Source organism: Pleurodeles waltl, chromosome 7 (genome assembly GCF_031143425.1).
Source record: "Pleurodeles waltl isolate 20211129_DDA chromosome 7, aPleWal1.hap1.20221129, whole genome shotgun sequence".
Classification (NCBI taxonomy): Eukaryota; Metazoa; Chordata; class Amphibia; order Caudata; family Salamandridae; genus Pleurodeles; species Pleurodeles waltl.
In genome coordinates this window covers 1515735811-1515753367 of record NC_090446.1, presented here as the reverse complement: position 1 = coordinate 1515753367, position 17557 = coordinate 1515735811, and the positions used below count along the sequence as shown (strand labels likewise).

Sequence of the window (17557 nt, the reverse complement as noted above, 5' to 3'; positions counted from 1 at the left end):
ATCCCATGGGAGCAGAAATTCATGTCATAGCAAATTTCCTGTCAGACCTTGCCTCCCAGGACCTGGCTTATAGGACTGTTAATAATTTCCGTTCTGACATTTCTGCAGGGCATCCGCATCTTCAGGACAGACCAGGTGGTGAGCACCCCTTGATTTGTAAGCTTCTTAGGGGCATTTGAATGGTGAAGCCCCCTCAGCCCTAGTATTTGGTACTATGGGATGTAAATGTGGTCCTGAAATTCATTAAGTCTTGGCCTTGTAATGAGGGTTTATTGCATAAGCAGATTTCCGCAAAGTTGACAATGCTTTTATGCCTAATATTTTGCAGACGCATTTTGGATGTGAGGGCCCTTGATATAGCAGGTAGAGTATTTACTCCCTCAGGGGTGTCTTTTCCCATTTTGAGGTGTACCAAAACTGCATCCCATTGTATTTCTTATCCTGCTTTTCCCCATGATAGGAAATTGTGTGTTGTGTCATGCATTAAAGTTTATGCAGATTGTACACATCAGTTTAGACGAGATTTGACGGGTGGTAGAAATGAGGTCTCTAGTTGGCAGAGGTATTCACCCTTCTCCAAGTAGGGACCACAAACGTAGTCAGGGTAAGTCACACACAATCCAAATTATACTGTGCACACCCTCGGGTAGCTTGGCACTGAGCAGGCAGGCTTAACTTAGAAGGCAATGTGTAAAGTATTTGGGCACTAAATCATAAAATAACACAGTGAAAATACCACAAAAATACACCACATAGGTTTAGAAAAATAGATAATATTTATCAGAATAAATAAGGTAAAAATGACAAAGATCGAATAAGCACAAGTATCATTTTTAAAAGGTTTAAAATAGTCTGCTGTCTCAATCCTTAGAAATAAGCAGTTGTCTCTTTGTTACACACAGTTCCTGGCATGCATCAAAAATAACGACGCACGGAGACAGCAGAGGAGGAGATGCGTGGAAAAATGAGGTGTTGCATTGGATTTTCCGATGTGGCACAGACAATGCATTGTTTCTTTCCACAGTGCAAGAGTTTGCGTCGTTTTTCAAAATGCAGTCTTGGTTCCTCACTGCGATGTGGGGATATTTTGCCACCCAGGAACAGTGTGTTGAAAATTCTTGATGTGCTGGAGGAAGGCACATCGATACGGTAGGCGATGCGTCTAATTTTCCATCGCAATGTAGGCGCTGCATCGAATTTCTAGTCGGGAAGTCGGGCTGCGTCGTTCCAGTCAGCTGTGCGGCGATTTCTCAGTCGCAATGAAGGCTTTGTGCCGCTTTCAGCAGGCATTTTTTTTGCAGAGGTGAAGTCTTTGTTGGCCCTGAGACTTCAGAAACAGGAGGCAAGCTCAATTCAAGCCCTTGGAGAGCACTTTTGGGGAAGGCACCATTTCTGCATCCCTAAGGGCAGTGCTTAATTTGTAAATAAAAACGTGCCTGTGCCCAAAGCTCCACTCTTGAACAAGTGGCTGCTACAATTGAATGTGCAAACACGGAATACTGAGGCAGCGTAATCCTGAAGCCACCTCGGGCATCTTTAATCCATTTACAGCCACTCCCTGTCCCTTCAGCTCACTCCTGCAGCTTTCTGCTTTTTCCCATTGTGACGCTTTTTCATTTTTCTCTTCTTCCGTCTTTTTCATATGTGTCTTTTGCTCGCAGTAAATGCTTGAGGCAGAAAAATAAGTGCCGGCCCTCAAATATAAGTGGCCGTGCTCTGCACCGGAAACAACAAGCACAAATTATGCACTGCCCCAGGGACACTGTTGTTACCTCTGTTTTTCCCCCAAAACTAACTGAGACCACATACTCCCCCCCCCTTCCTCCTGAGTGCTACACTACCCAACCCAGGTGTCTGCCCTCCAGTGGGGGGCTGTGCCCTCTTTGGACATCTGGAGTCACCCTTAGAGTGACTATACTTAGAGCACTCTATGCATTGGGGTACAAACCTCCCTGTCTTATGGTCAAAGAACCCTTTCTTTTTAGAATAAGTCTGGGGCTGGTTACCACTATTTCCTTGAGAATTATTGTGGGGGTCTTCTAAGAGCTCCTTATTTTTAAGTTTTTCTCCCCCCTCTTTCTTCTGTTGAGGACCCTGACCACCTTTGTGGGTGTCCCCCCAGATACCTTTTTGGACACTCTGGTGCTATTCCAGAGGTCCGCCTCCTCAGCAAGCTTCCTGGGATCAGTCAGCTTACTATCTACCAAGTGCTGGCGCAACTCTGTAAAGTAAATACTGAGCATTTTCTCTCTCAGGATCAAATTGTACAAACCCATGTAATCATTTACTTTACTGCCCTGCACCCAGCCATTCAGTGCCTTACTGGAAAAATAAATAGAGTCTATCCAGGTTTGGTTGGGGAGCTTGTTACTGTCCTGAATCTTTGGCGATACTTCTCAGGGGGTCAGTCCAAATTTGGCAATTAAAATGTCCTTCATAGTGGTATACTTGGTTTGGTCCCCAACCTCTAATGTAAGAAGTGTGTCCCTCTCAAGTGTTGGCATGTGTTTCCACAACCCCGCCCCCATTGCTCTTCAGGAACCCCATGAGCCCTAAGTGCAACTTGCTAAGCAGAAAACCACTTGTCAATGTCATCTCCCACCACATAACTTGGCACCACATCCTTGGGTATACGTACCTTCTTGTCACCAGCAGGTCCTGTATGTGTGCTGCAACCATCATTGCTGGACTCCCTAGACTTGAGCTCCAGGTGAGCCAAGGTCAGTTTATTTTCTGCCAAGGCTCTCTCAGTCTCCGCTCTCCGCTCCTCTATTTTTAATGTTGCCAACTGTAGTTGAAATTCTCTTTCCTCCCTTATTTCCTCTGCGGTTAGGCCATGATGGGAGACACTGCTTCCAGGTTCCGCAGGAAAAACAAAATCAGGGGTGTTACCCCCCACTACTGCTGGTAAATCTTCAGGAGAGCTATCCACTTGCTCTCCCAACTCATCATGCTCTTGTGAGCAGGCTTCTGCCCAGGCCCTCAGCACCTTTTGGTACTCCTCCTTCCACAGTAGGTAACCCCATCCCTTTGCAGAAACCCTTCAGCTGGCTGACGGTATATGTCTCCAGCTTAGCTAGGTCAAACTATCCAGCTCCACTTGTGGACCCAGCCAGAGACATGTTGTATAGGATTAGATTAGAAAATGTCAAGCAGGGAAATTTGTAGCAAAAAAGAAACAAATCAAAAAATTATCTTTGACTGTGGGTGGGTAGTGTACACATAGCTATTGTATGGAACTGCATCTACACAAGCCCTATCCTCACCGCTGATCACCAATGTTAGAAATGGGATCGCTAGTTAGCAGAGGTATACACCCATGTCCAAGTAGGGACCACAATCCTAGTCAGGGTAAGTCACATACAATCCAATTTATCCTGTGCCCACCCTCTGGTAGCTTTGCCCTGAGTAGTCAGGCTTAACTAATAAGGCAATGTGTAAAGTATTTGTAAACTAAATCATACAATAACACAGGGAAAACACCACAAAAATACACCACACAGGTTTAGAAAAATAGATAATATTTATCTGAATAAAATAAGGTCAAAATAACTAAGATCCAATAAGCACAAGTTGAAATATCACAAAAGTTTAAAATAGTCTCAATCCTCAGAAATAAGCAGTTGTCTCTTTGTTACACACAGTACCTGGTATGCGTCAAAAATAACAACGCATGGTGACCGCAGAGGATGAACTGCGCAGAAAAATAAGGTGTTGCGTCGAATTTTCTGACGTGGCACAAATGATGCGTTGTTTCTTAAAACACTGCAAGGGTTTGTGTCATTTTTCCGGCGCGCTGTCTTGGTTCATCACTGCGATGGGATATTTTGATGCCCAGGGACGATGCATTGAAAATCCTTTATGCCCTGGAATAAGGCATAGGCGCTCCGTTGATCTGGTAGGCAATGCGTCAAATTTTCCACCGCAAGGTAGGTGCTGCGTTGAATTTCTAGTGTGGAAGTCAGGCTGCGTCAATCCCGTTGGCTGTGCAGCGATTTCTAGGTCACAATGCAGGCTTCGTGACGATTTCGGCAGGCGTTGCGTCGATTTTTAGACACACAAGGAATTTCTTACAGAGGTGAAGTCTTTGTTGGCCCTGAGACTTCAGAAACAGGAGAAAAGCTCAATCCAAGCCCTTGGAGATCACTTTTGGGGAAAGCAGAGTCCTTCCAGCATCGTCAGAGGCCATCAGGGAAGCGGGGCAACAGCAGGGCAGCAGTTCCTCCCAGCAAAGCAGTCCAGATGAGTCTTTTGGGCAGCCAGGCAGCTCCTCTGACAGAGTTCAGGTGTAGACCCAGACGTGTCTGAGTTGGTGGGGTCAGTCTATACCCAAAAATGCCTTTGAAGTGGGGGGACTTCAAAGAATGGGTCTTCCTGGACTGGAAGGGTGAAGGGCCTGAAACTTAAATTTCAAAGGCCAGTGGCCTGCCTTCACACAATGGACTGATAACCCCCCACTGGGACTCTGGCAGACAGGACTGGGCTGAAAGGGGAACCTGTGCACTTCAAAGAGTGGTTTTAAAGTGCACAAGTTCCCCTCAGGCCACCCAACCTTCCAGCCCAGGAAGACCCATTCAGTATGCAGAAGAATGCAGATGTGACTGAGTGTCCTGTGTTTGTGGTTGTCTGGGTGAAATGCACAAGAGAGCTGTCAACCAGCACAGACCAGACGCTGATTGGAGACAGGCTGTTAGGCACAGGTGGTTTTAAGTGTAGAGAAATGTTAACTTTCTAAAAGTGGCATTTCTAAAATAGTAACATTAAATCCAAGCTAACCAATAAGCAGGATTTTCTATTACGATTCTGGTCATACTAAATATGACCTGGTTACCCCTTTCAGATCAGATTATACCACTCAAAAAGTCTATGAGGGTAGTCCTAATGCTAGTCTATGAAAGGAGCAGGAATCACAGTAGTGGAAAACTAATTTAGGAGTTTTTCACTACCAGGACATATAAAACACATATGTACATGTCCTGCCTTTTACCTACATAGCACCCTGCCCTATGGTTTACCTAGGGCCTACCTTAGGGGTGACTTATATGTAGAAAAAAAGGAGAGTGTAAGGCTTGGCAAGTACTTTTAAATGCCAAGTCGAAGTGGCAGTAACACTTCACACACAGGCCTTGCAATGGCAGGCCTGAGACATGGTTAAGGGGCTACTTATGTGGGTGGCACAATCCGTGCTGCAGGCCCATCAGTAGCATTTAATGTTTAGGCCCTGGGCACATGTAGTGCACTTTACTAAGGACTTATAAGTAAATCAAATATGCCAATTGGGGATGAACCAATGTTACCATGTTTAGGGGAGACAGCATATGCACCTTAGCACTGGTTAGCAGTGGTAAAGTGTGCAGAGTCCTAAAACCATCAAAAACAGTATCAGAAAAGTGGAGGAAGGCAGGCAGAAAGTTGGGGGATGACCACCCTGAGGCTGTCAGGTCTAACAATGGGGCAATTACTTATTTCCCTGCAGAAACCTTTCCGCCCGGTCTCCTCAGCTACTTTGACCCATTGGGTTAAATGGCTGCTAAGTGAGGCTGGTATCGATGTGGCCACTTTTGGTGCTCATTCAGTTCGGGGAGCCATGGCCTCTAAGGCTTTTTCCACTGATTCTCATTGGGAGGATATTAAGGCCGCACCGGATTGGTCTTCTGATTCGACTTTTAAAGTGTTCTATCATAAACCTAATATTGATGTGGCATCGGGTGTGCCTAATCAGTTTTAAACTAGCATAATCCGAAGCCTCTGGTCCTGACATAGAATACAACATTTTCTAGCTATTGTGTCATGAAATTTTGATTCTATTAAGGATACGAAGGTGAGGATTATCCAACCCAGATGAAGATTCATGATTAACATGTTCTTCTTGTAATTTCAATGTGCACCTGTTTCATGTATTGTACCTGAAATTACCCTCCCATAATAATATTAATTAAGGCGGGCTTACAAATTTCTTGTATTCACTAGAATCTAATGCTCCAGCTACATGAGTTCTGTTTTCGGCTTCCCAAGGTGGATGGCTCTGATTCCGTGGTCGACTGCTCAGAAGTGGAGATCTACTGCTACGATTGTTGATGTCAGGTTGGGCTCCCGTTGGAGCTGTGGATGTTCTTGGATTGGGTCCTGTCCTTGCAAGGCTTGGACTGTTCTTGTTATGAGACTGATATTAAATTGAGCAAAGAAAGAGGAAGATGAGGGATCGTAAAGAGATTTTATAGGGCAGGAGCTCTGTGGCTGATCACGTATTTATGATGTTATGGGAAATGTGGTCTTTGTTAAAAACTTTATTTGATTGGCTGCTATGAATTTATTAGTGAAGAAAGAGAAGCATAATCCGAAGCCTCCGTGTCCTTAACAGAATCTAAAACTCATGACGCGATAGCTAGGAAATTGTGTACCCTCCGCCCTCATTATGGAGGGCGGTGTCTCAAGGAGGACAATATATTGCTCTTCCAGACAGCAATGATTGTATGTCAAAGAACTCCTTAAAGCTGTCGACCTTGGCCTTCTGCTGACCTAGGGGCAGCAGTCCTGAAAATGTAAACTTCTGACTTTGGAAAAATCTAGTGCTATAAGTGGGTCTCTTGTCACAATGCAGCACTATGGAAATCTCTGTGTATTATCCCAGACGTATACTCAAAGCTGGCAAGTTTCCAGGCTTTGTCTAGCTGTTCCAGACCAGAGTTTCCTTTGCATTCTGGACTTTTAATCCTGGTTTTACAATGGTGTCCCAGATGCGAAATAAAAACCTAACTAGAAGAGCTGGTCGTGGACCTGGGAAACTTGGCAGAGCTGTGTCACCGTCACTGGCTGTCACATCTGTATAAAAACAGGCTGACACGACAGTATGTCCATTTCCACCCTGGTGGGTTTGGTGAGCCAATGTACCCATAACTGCAGTGCTGTGGGCTGTGACAAGAGTACGGCAGTGGCAGTGAGCGAGTTAAAGTTTCCTCGATGGTTGCACCTCCCACAGCCAGGCCTAGCAGGCCCTTCCTGCGCCTGGGGAAGGGACAGTCCATGCAGGGCTCCGCAGCAGGCACGTACTGCACGAACTTGAGGGAACTGCTGAGTCACAGCACACAGGCAGAAAGAGATCGGGGGAGGCTGTGAGTACTCCCATACCCTGCATGGAAAGCGCGTCTACTTCTTGCCACACAGTTCGTGCTGAGGAGTCCAGGAAGTTACTTACAGTATTTCCTGACTTAGAAACGGGGTGTCAAAACGCCCTGCGGTGCTCACTGCATCATAGCCCCACAGTCACTACACATTATTTACCCACTGTCACAGCTCAGCAGAGAGGCACCGTCCTTGCATAGCCCTGGGGTGCAGTGTCTCACTGAGTATGTATTGACTCGAGTCTTCACTGCCACAGCTCAGCAGAGAGGCACCGTCCTTGCATAGCCCTGGGATGCAGTGTCTCACTGAGTATGCACTGACTCGAGTCTTCACTGCCACAGCTCAGCAGAGAGGACTGTCCTTGCATAGCCCAGGGGTGCAGTGTCTCACTGAGTATGCACTGACTCGAGTCTTCACAGCCACAGCTCAGCAGAGAGGCACCGTCCTTGCATAGCCCAGGGGTGCAGTGTCTCACTGAGTATGTATTGACTCGAGTCTTCACTGTCACAGCTCAGCAGAGAGGCACCGTCCTTGCATAGCCCAGGGGTGCAGTGTCTCACTGAGTATGCACTGACTCGAGTCTTCACTGCCACAGCTCAGCAGAGAGGCACCGTCCTTGCATAGCCCAGGGGTGAAGTGTCTCACTGAGTATGCACTGACTCGAGTCTTCACTGCCACAGCTCAGCAGAGAGGCACCGTCCTTGCATAGCCCTGGGATGCAGTGTCTCACTGAGTATGTATTGACTCGAGTCTTCACTGTCACAGCTCAGCAGAGAGGCACCGTCCTTGCATAGCCCCTGGGTGCAGTGTCTCACTGAGTATGCACTGACTCGAGTCTTCACTTTCACAGCTCAGCAGAGAGGACTGTCCTTGCATAGCCCATGGGTGCAGTGTCTCACTGAGTATGCATTGACTCGAGTCTTCACTGTCACAGCTCAGCAGAGAGGCACCGTCCTTGCATAGCCCAGGGGTGCAGTGTCTCACTGAGTATGTATTGACTCGAGTCTTCACTGTCACAGCTCAGCAGAGAGGACTGTCTTTGCATAGCCCATGGGTGCAGTGTCTCACTGAGTATGCATTGACTCGAGTCTTCACTGTCACAGCTCAGCAGAGAGGCACCGTCCTTGCATAGCCCAGGGGTGCAGTGTCTCACTGAGTATGTATTGACTCGAGTCTTCACTGCCACAGCTCAGCAGAGAGGACTGTCCTTGCATAGCCCAGGGGTGCAGTGTCTCACTGAGTATGTATTGACTTGAGTCTTCACTGTCACAGCTCAGCAGAGAGGACTGTCCTTGCATAGCCCATGGGTGCAGTGTCTCACTGAGTATGCATTGACTCGAGTCTTCACTGTCACAGCTCAGCAGAGAGGCACCGTCCTTGCATAGCCCTGGGATGCAGTGTCTCACTGAGTATGCACTGACTCGAGTCTTCACTGCCACAGCTCAGCAGAGAGGCACCGTCCTTGCATAGCCCTGGGATGCAGTGTCTCACTGAGTATGCACTGACTCGAGTCTTCACTGCCACAGCTCAGCAGAGAGGCACCGTCCTTGCATAGCCCTGGGATGCAGTGTCTCACTGAGTATGCACTGACTCGAGTCTTCACTGCCACAGCTCAGCAGAGAGGACTGTCCTTGCATAGCCCAGGGGTGCAGTGTCTCACTGAGTATGCACTGACTCGAGTCTTCACAGTCACAGCTCAGCAGAGAGGCACCGTCCTTGCATAGCCCCTGGGTGCAGTGTCTCACTGAGTATGCACTGACTCGAGTCTTCACTTTCACAGCTCAGCAGAGAGGCACCGTCCTTGCATAGCCCCTGGGTGCAGTGTCTCACTGAGTATGCATTGACTCGAGTCTTCACTGCCACAGCTCAGCAGAGAGGCACCGTCCTTGCATAGCCCTGGGATGCAGTGTCTCACTGAGTATGCACTGACTCGAGTCTTCACTGCCACAGCTCAGCAGAGAGGCACCGTCCTTGCATAGCCCTGGGATGCAGTGTCTCACTGAGTATGCACTGACTCGAGTCTTCACTGCCACAGCTCAGCAGAGAGGACTGTCCTTGCATAGCCCAGGGGTGCAGTGTCTCACTGAGTATGCACTGACTCGAGTCTTCACAGTCACAGCTCAGCAGAGAGGCACCGTCCTTGCATAGCCCCTGGGTGCAGTGTCTCACTGAGTATGCACTGACTCGAGTCTTCACTTTCACAGCTCAGCAGAGAGGCACCGTCCTTGCATAGCCCATGGGTGCAGTGTATCAGACTCTGCAGTGCTCACTGCCTCACAGTACCCACAGAGTATGTATTGACTCGAGTCTTCACTGTCACAGCTCAGCAGAGAGGCACCGTCCTTGCATAGCCCTGGGATGCAGTGTCTCACTGAGTATGCACTGACTCGAGTCTTCACAGTCACAGCTCAGCAGAGAGGCACCGTCCTTGCATAGCCCTGGGATGCAGTGTCTCACTGAGTATGCACTGACTCGAGTCTTCACAGTCACAGCTCAGCAGAGAGGCACCGTCCTTGCATGGCCCATGGGTGCAGTGTCTCAGACCCTGCAGTGTTCACTGCCTCACAGTCCCACAGAGTATGTATTGACTCGAGTCTTCACTGTCACTGTTCAGTGGAGGCATCGTCCTTGCATAGCCCTGGGATGCAGTGTCTCAGACTCTGCAGTGCTCACTGACTCACAGTCTCACAGAGTATGTATTGACTCGAGTCTTCACTGTCACTGTTCAGTGGAGGCACCGTCCTTGCATAGCCCATGGGTGCAGTGTCTTAGACTCTGCAGTGCTCACTGCCTCACAGTACCCACAGAGTATGTATTGACTCAAGTCTTTACACAGTATTTACCCAGTGTCAAGAGTTAAAAAGAGAAGCTCGGCCCTTGCATAGCCCAGGGATCCAGTGTCTGACAGTCCCTGCAGTGCTCACTGCTTGACAGTTTCCAATGAATAGTAATAATGTCTCAAGACTCGAGAGAGTAGTTACTCACTGTCAGAGTTTAGCAGGGCATAGTCCGAGGGGAGGTCAGGCATCTATTGTCTGACAGTCCCTCCGGAGTCTCTTCACTTCGCCCATGAACTCACTGCCCCTTCGGAATGCTTTAGAGCCTGACAGTCCCTAGAGATCACTCACTGGCTGTCACACAGTGTGTTAGAATACATACTGGTGCACTGCCCCTGAAGATACTAAATGTCTCGCAGTCCCTAGGGGGTATTACTCACACCAGTCCCTGCACAGTATTCATGTCTTCAGTCCCTGCGGATACTACACGTCTCACAGTGCCTAGGGGGCATTACTCCCACCCAGTCCCTGCATAGTACTCATGTCTTCAGTCCCTGCAGATACTGAATGTGTTGCAGTCCCTATGAGGCATTACTCACACCCTGTCCCTGCACAGTACTCATATATTCAGTCCCTGCAGATACTGAATGTCTTGCCGTCCCTGGGGGTCATTACTCAAACCCAGTCCCTGCACAACACTTATATCTCAGTCCCTGCAGATACTAGATGCCTCGCAGTCCCAAGGGATATTATTCATACCCAGTCCCTGCAGAGTACTCATGTCTTCAGTCGCTGCAGATACATGTCTCGCAGTCTCTAGGGGGCATTACTGACACCCAGTGTCTGCACAGTATTCACGTCTTCAGTCCCTGCAGATACTGCATGCCTTGCAGTCCTCAAGGGCATTACTCACACCCACCCCATGCACAGTACTCATTTCTTCAGTTCCTGCACAGTACTCATGTCTTCAGTCCCTGCAGATATTAAAAGTCTTGCAGTCCCTAGGGGGCATTACTCACCCCCAGTCCCTGCACAGTACTCATGCCTTCACAACCCATGCAGAGTCCTCCCAGTGGCTAGAGTTCTTGCTGACAGCCACATTGCTTCTCTGCAGAAGCCTTGGTGTTTCACGGTCCCTGCAGAGCATGAATGGTACTTTTAACTGCGGTGTAGGTCACAGTCATTCCTCGGGAAGCTCCTACTCGGGCTGCAGCGGCACCTCCCCTCTGCCTGGCTGGGGAAGTCCTCTGTCTGCCCGGCCCTCCCCGCGTGTCCACTGCCCCTCCCCTGTCCACAAGCCCCTCCCGGCCTGCTGGGGTCCTCCCAGGCTCCTTCCCTGGGACCCTCCCCTTCTTTCCACCAGTGCTGCCTCTGCTACCTGGCGGGGGTCCAGGTCCTACCTTACCTTCTCGGGGCCCTGCCCTGTCGGTACTGCCCCCTCCCCTGCCCGCCCTCTGCTGTCACCCCCCGCCCCAGCCCTGCCTGCACCCACTTGTCTCCGGCTGCGCTGAGGATGCTGGGCTCCCTCCCGAAGGCTGGCCTGCGGGCCCTGGGGCACCCCCTGTCCGGGGGGGTCAGGGGCTACTGTGCCCGGGCAGGGCAGCTGCAGGGGCTCATCTTCCGGCAGGTGAGGCTGGTGGGGGCCCGGGGGCTGGGCCAGGGAGGGGTCTGGAGGAGGGCAGGGGTCATTGGGCATGGGGCTGCAGCAGGTGGAGCAGGGCAGTGACCCCTGGGATGAGGGAGGGGTGGGCCAGGGGGTGGGGAGGGAGGGGGTGCTATGATTTTGGGAAGTCTGGGCTGGGGCTAGAGGGCACAGTCAGCATTGAAAAGGGCCACCTGGGGGAGAGCCGGGGGAGATAAAGGCTAAGGTAGCGAGAATGGGGCTGTAGAGAGCTGAGGCAGCGCCTAGACCCACCTGTCAACGTATTGGCACTTTAGTAAGGGTGATGTCGTGTTTTCAAGGGTGATCCCTCTAGAGTCACTGACATAAACTTTCAAAAGGTGGTGTAGAGTTAAAAGGGGGGGCTACCAAAGCCTATGATGTGTTTTCATTTTTAGAGAGTGAATAACACTGAGAGGAGGGTGATACCCTTCAAAACGTAAGAGTGAGTTGGGACGGGTCAAGGAGGCGGCACAAGAAGAGTATAATATGGGTTGGAATATTGTGATATTGGCATCGGAGGAATGGCAAGAAACATGTATTGCCAAGGAGTCCCATGTCGTATTTTATCACAACGAGCCAATCGTGCATTGTTAGTCACAGGCGCACTGCTTTCTGGGACTTATAGTTTAACACGGGCTGAAACATCACAGTGCGAAAAGTGGTGTTGGGTGAAAAGGTAAGATGTCTTAAGGTGTCACATGGGGTCACTTGTTAGATAAGTGGCCTGAGATGAGGAGCCATGGATGAGCAAATAGATGATCAGTGACTGGTAGATTTGATCTAGATAAATATGCACATGTGGCATGGGGTCACTTGTTAGTTAGGGGCCTGGGGTGAGGAGGAATGGATGGGCCAATAGATGATCAGTGACTGTTGGATTTGATCTAGATAAATATGCACATGTGGCATGGGATCACTTGTTAGTTAGGGGCATGGGTGAGGAGCCATGGATGGGCAAATAGATGATCAGTGACTGGTAGATGTGATCTAGATAAATATGAACATGTGGCGTGGGGGTCACTTGTTAGTTAGGGGCATGGGGTGAGGAGGCGTGGATGGGCAAATAGGTGAACAGTGTCTGGTGGATTTGATCTAGATAAATGTGCACATGTGGCGTGGGGGTCACTTGTTAGTTATGGGCCTGGGGTGAGGAGCCATGGATGGGCCAATAGGTGAACAGTGTCTGGTGGATTTGATCTAGATAAATGTGCACATGTGGCATGGGGGTCACTTGTTAGTTAGGGGCCTGTAAGGAGGCATGGATGGGCCAATGGGTGAACAGTGTCTGGTGGATTTGATGTAGATAAATATGCACGTGGCATGGGGGTCACTTTTTAGTTAGGGGCTTGGGGTGAGGAGGCATGGATGGGCCAATAGGTGAACAGTGTCTGGTGGATTTGATATAGATAAATATGCACGTGGCATGGGGGTCACTTTTTAGTTAGGGGCCTGGGGTGAGGAGGCATGGATGGGCCAATAGGTGAGCAGTGACTTGTGGATTTGATGTAAATATGCACATGTGGCATGGGGGTCACTTGTTAGTTAGGGGCCTGGGGTGAGGAGGCATGGATGGGCCAATAGATGATCAGTGACTGTTGGTGCACATGTGGCATGGGATCACTTGTTAGTTAGGGGAATGGGTGAGGAGCCATGGGTGGGCAAATAGATGATCAGTGACTGGTGGATTTGATGTAGATAAATATGCACATGTGGCATGGGGGTGACTTGATGGTTATGGGCCTGGGGTGAGGAGCCATGGATGGGCCAATAGGTGAGCAGTGTCAGGTGGATTTGATCTAGATACATACGCAGGAACATGGGACACTTGGGGGTAGGCAGTGGCCCAGTATTGCAGGTGGGAGGGTGTTGCAGTTATAGTTTGTGGTCCTCATGGACCCGGACGTGTGCGAGGTGGAAAGGTAGGGTTCTACAGCGCCCCCATCATCTGTGACCTGGCACTGTTTATTCCTGGGAGTCACTTCTATCCGGACGCACTTTTACTACTAGGATTTAACCTACTGTTTGTGCCCCCCCCATCAGTGAACGTTCCGTGACCCCCTCACACCCTCTGAAACTTTAAAGTTGACTTTAGGACAGTCTGCCGCCCACCCTCTCTTCCTGCCGCCCACCCTCTCTTCCTGTCCCAGTTTGGAGCGAACGTCCCCGTTTGCGAAATGCCCTATTAACTTTGGCACGAGCTTTTCCATAAATTCACACGCGAACTACAGTTAGTGACCGCCCCACGTAACCGCAACATTTTTAACTTCGTTCGTTGAACGTCCTCCCCCTGCAGCCACCTGTCACGCGTCTGACAGGCAGCGCGTGACACAAGAGGCAGCGGAAATGACGGTGCCTGGGGGGCGGGACCAGAATTTCAAAATAGAAACCGAAATAGATCACTGACATCGAAGTAGGACCGCAAAGTAACTGAGACCAGAGATCCGAGGAAGCAGCGCCGTCACAGGATGCAACAACATAGACGAAGGACTTGAACTTGGCAGTGGACAGAGCCAGGCATTTTCCCTCAGGGCAGCAGTTTTAATAAGATCTGGGTGTAGGAAAGTACTATCTTGCCTGGCATGTTACCCCCATTTTCACTGTATGTATGTTTTAGCCCCTGTGTCACTGGGATCCTGCCAGCCAGGGCCCCAGTGCTCATAGGTATGTGCCCTGTATGTGTTCCCTGTGTGAGGTCTAACTGTCTCACTGAGGCTCTGCTAACCAGAACCTCAGTGGCTATGCTCTCTCTGCTTTCCAAACTGTCACTAACAGGCTATTGACTAAATTTACCAATTCTCATTGGCACACTGGTAAACCCTTATAAGTCCCTAGTATATGGCACTGAGGTACCCTGGGTATTGGGGTTCCAGGAGATCCCTATGCGCTGCAGCATTTCTTTTGCCACCCATAGGGAGCTCAGACAATTCTTACACAGGCCTGCCACTGCAGCCTGAGTGAAATAACGTCCACGTTATTTCACAGCCATTTTTTACTGCACTTAAGTAACTTATAAGTCACCTATATATCTAACCTTCACCTGGTGAAGGTTGGGTGCCAAGTTACTTAGTGTGTGGGCACCCTGGCACTAGCCAAGGTGTCCCCACATCGTTCAGGGCAAATTCCCCGGACTTTGTGAGTGCAGGGACACCATTACACACGTGCACTATACATAGGTCACTACCTATGTATAGCATCATAATGGTAACTCCGAACATGGCCATGTAACATGTCTAAGATCATCAAATTGTCACCCCAATACCATTCTGGTATTGGGGGGGACAGTTCCATGATCCCCCGGGTCTCTAGCACAGAACCCAGGTACTGCCAAACTGCCTTTCCGGGGTCTCCACTGCAGCTGCTGCTGCTGCCAACCCCTCAGACAGAATTCTGCCCTCCTGGGGTTCAGGCAGCCCTGGCCCAGGAAGGCAGAACAAAGGATTTCCTCTGAGAGAGGGTGTTACACCCTCTCCCTTTGGAAATAGGTGTGAAGGGCTGGGGAGGAGTAGCCTCCCCCAGCCTCTGGAAATGCTTTGATGGGCACAGATGGTGCCCATCTCTGCATAAGCCAGTCTACCCCCGTTCAGGGATCCCCAAGCCCTGCTCTGGCGTGAAACTGGACAAAGGAAAGGGGAGTGATCACTCCCCTGACCAGTACCTCCCAGGGGAGGTGCCCAGAGCTCCTCCAGTGTGTCCCAGACCTCTGCCATCTTGGAAACAGAGGTGTTGGGGGCACACTGGACTGCTCTGAGTGGCCAGTGCCAGCAGGTGAAGTCAGAGACCCCCTCTGATAGGCTCTTACCTTTCTTGGTAGCCAATCCTCCTTTCTTGGTAGCCAAACCTCCTTTTCTGGCTAGTGGGGAATTCTTCAGATAATGAATGCAAGAGCTCACCAGAGTTCCTCTGCACTTCCCTCTTTGACTTCTGCCAAAGATCGACCGCTGACTGCTCCAGGACGCCTGAAAAACCGCAACAAAGTAGCAAGACTACCATCAACATTGTAGCGCCTAATTCTGCTGGCTTTCTCAACTGTTTCCTGGTGGTGCATGCTCTGGGGGTCATCTGCCTTCACCCTGCACAGGAAGCCAAGAATAAATCTCCTGTGGGTCAACGGAATCTTCCCCCTGCTAACGCAGGCGCCAAAAAGACTGTATCACCGGCCCTCTGGGTCCCCTCTCATCCTGACGAGCATGGTCCCTGGAACACAGGAACTCTATCCAAGTGACTCCCACAGTCCAGTGATCCTCCAGTCCAAGTTTGGTGGAGGTAAGTCCTTGCCTCCCCACGCTAGACCGCAAACCTGTGTACTGCGTGATTTGCAGCTGCTCCGGCTCCTGTGCACTCCTCCAGGATTTCCTTCGTGCACAGCCTAGCCTGGGTCCCCAGCACTCCGTCCTGCAGTGCTCAACCCTCTGAGTTGGCCTCCGACGTCGTGGGACCCTCCTTTGTGACTCTGAGACAGCTCCGGTTCACAAATCTTCTAAGTGCCTGTTCGGGTACTTCTGCGGGTGCTGCCTGCTTCTGTGGGGGCTCTCTGAGTTGCTGAGCTCCCCCTCTGTCTCCTCCTCCAATGGGCGACATCCTGGTCCTTCCTGGCCCCCAGCAGCACCCAAAAACCTCTACAGCGACCCTTGCAGCTAGCAAGGCTTGTTTGCTGTATTTCTGCGTGGGAACACTTCTGCAACGTTCAGCATCTTCCATCCAAAGGAGAAGTTCCTAGCTCTCTTTGTTGTTGCAGAATCCTAAGCTTCTTCCATCCGGAGGCAGCTTCCTTGCACCTTCATCCGGGGTTTTCTGGGCTCTTGCCCCCCTTGGACACTATCGACTCTTGGACTTGGTCCCCTTGCCTTGCAGGTCCTCAGGTCCAGGAATCCGTCTTCAGTGCTTTGCTGGTGTTTGTGGTTCTTGCAGAATCCCCCTATCACGACTATTGTGTCCTTTTGGGGCAATAGGGGTACTTTACTCCTACTTTTCAGGGTCTTGGGGTGGGGTATCTTGGACACCCTGACTGTTTTCTTACAGTCCCAGCGACCCTCTACAAGCTCCCATAGGTCTGGGGTCCATTCGTGATTCGCATTCCACTTTTGGAGTATATGGTTTGTGTTGCCCCTAGACCTATGTTCACCTGTTGCATCCTATTGTAATTCTACGTGGTTTGCATTACTTTTCTTACTCTTACTTACCTGTTTTGGGTTTGTGTACATATATCTTGTGTATATTACTTACCTTCTTACTGAGGGTACTCACTGAGATACTTGTGGCATATTGTCATAAAAATAAAGTACCTTTATTTTTAGTAACTCTGTGTATTGTGTTTTCTTATGATATTGTGCTATATGATATAAGTGGTATAGTAGGAGCTTTGCATGTCTGCTAGTTCAGCCTAAGCTTTGCCATAGCTACCTTCTATCAGCCTAAGCTGCTAGAAACACCTCTATTCTACTAATAAGGGATAACTGGACCTGGCACAGGGTGTAAGTACCACAAGGTACCCACTATAAGCCAGGCCAGCCTTATGCAAAATAAAAACAATTCTAGCGTTCGCGACAACAATTTTCAACTATTAAGGACACACAGGTGATGATTATGCTTCTCTTTCTTCACTCTTTATTTTCAGCAGCCAATCAAATACACCTTACTAACTATTCTATTAACACACCATAGTCACATGCCCAACCATAGAGCCCATACCCCTATATAACCACCATACTTCAATACAGCTTCCTCTTTTTGTTTGCTTTTTCTTTGCTCCATAATACAAAACAGTTAAACAATCTGGGATCCTGAAACTGTAGACTCCTCCACTCTCTGGAAAAAACAACTATTATTCCAATGGGAACCTTTCTTGAAGATCGGATTCATGAATCAAAGTCTTGCCCTCAACGTAGGGATGTTGATCCTCTCATAAGGCGCCAAGGCATGTACGTTGGCGCCTCTCATAAACTCGTAACGATGGCGTGAGCCAACTCATTTCTCGTTGTTTCCTGAAAATAAGTAA

The 17557-nt window shown here is 49.5% G+C and overlaps 2 protein-coding genes across 2 annotated transcripts in view; one reads left to right on the top strand and one right to left on the bottom strand.

Moving 5' to 3' along the window:
• The window catches only part of LOC138247100 (uncharacterized), a 37018-nt gene extending 34339 nt beyond the window's left edge, over positions 1-2679 (bottom strand). Inside the window, exon 1 of the mRNA XM_069201844.1 lies at positions 2639-2679. Coding sequence (XP_069057945.1) covers positions 2639-2679 — 41 coding nt within the window. The remainder of the gene's footprint in view (positions 1-2638) is intronic.
• An 8582-nt stretch (positions 2680-11261) lies between these two features.
• Positions 11262-17557, top strand: part of ETHE1 (ETHE1 persulfide dioxygenase) — a 49632-nt gene continuing 43336 nt past the window's right edge. The window contains exon 1 of the mRNA XM_069201322.1: positions 11262-11526. Coding sequence (XP_069057423.1) covers positions 11413-11526 — 114 coding nt within the window. The 5' untranslated portion in view covers positions 11262-11412. The remainder of the gene's footprint in view (positions 11527-17557) is intronic.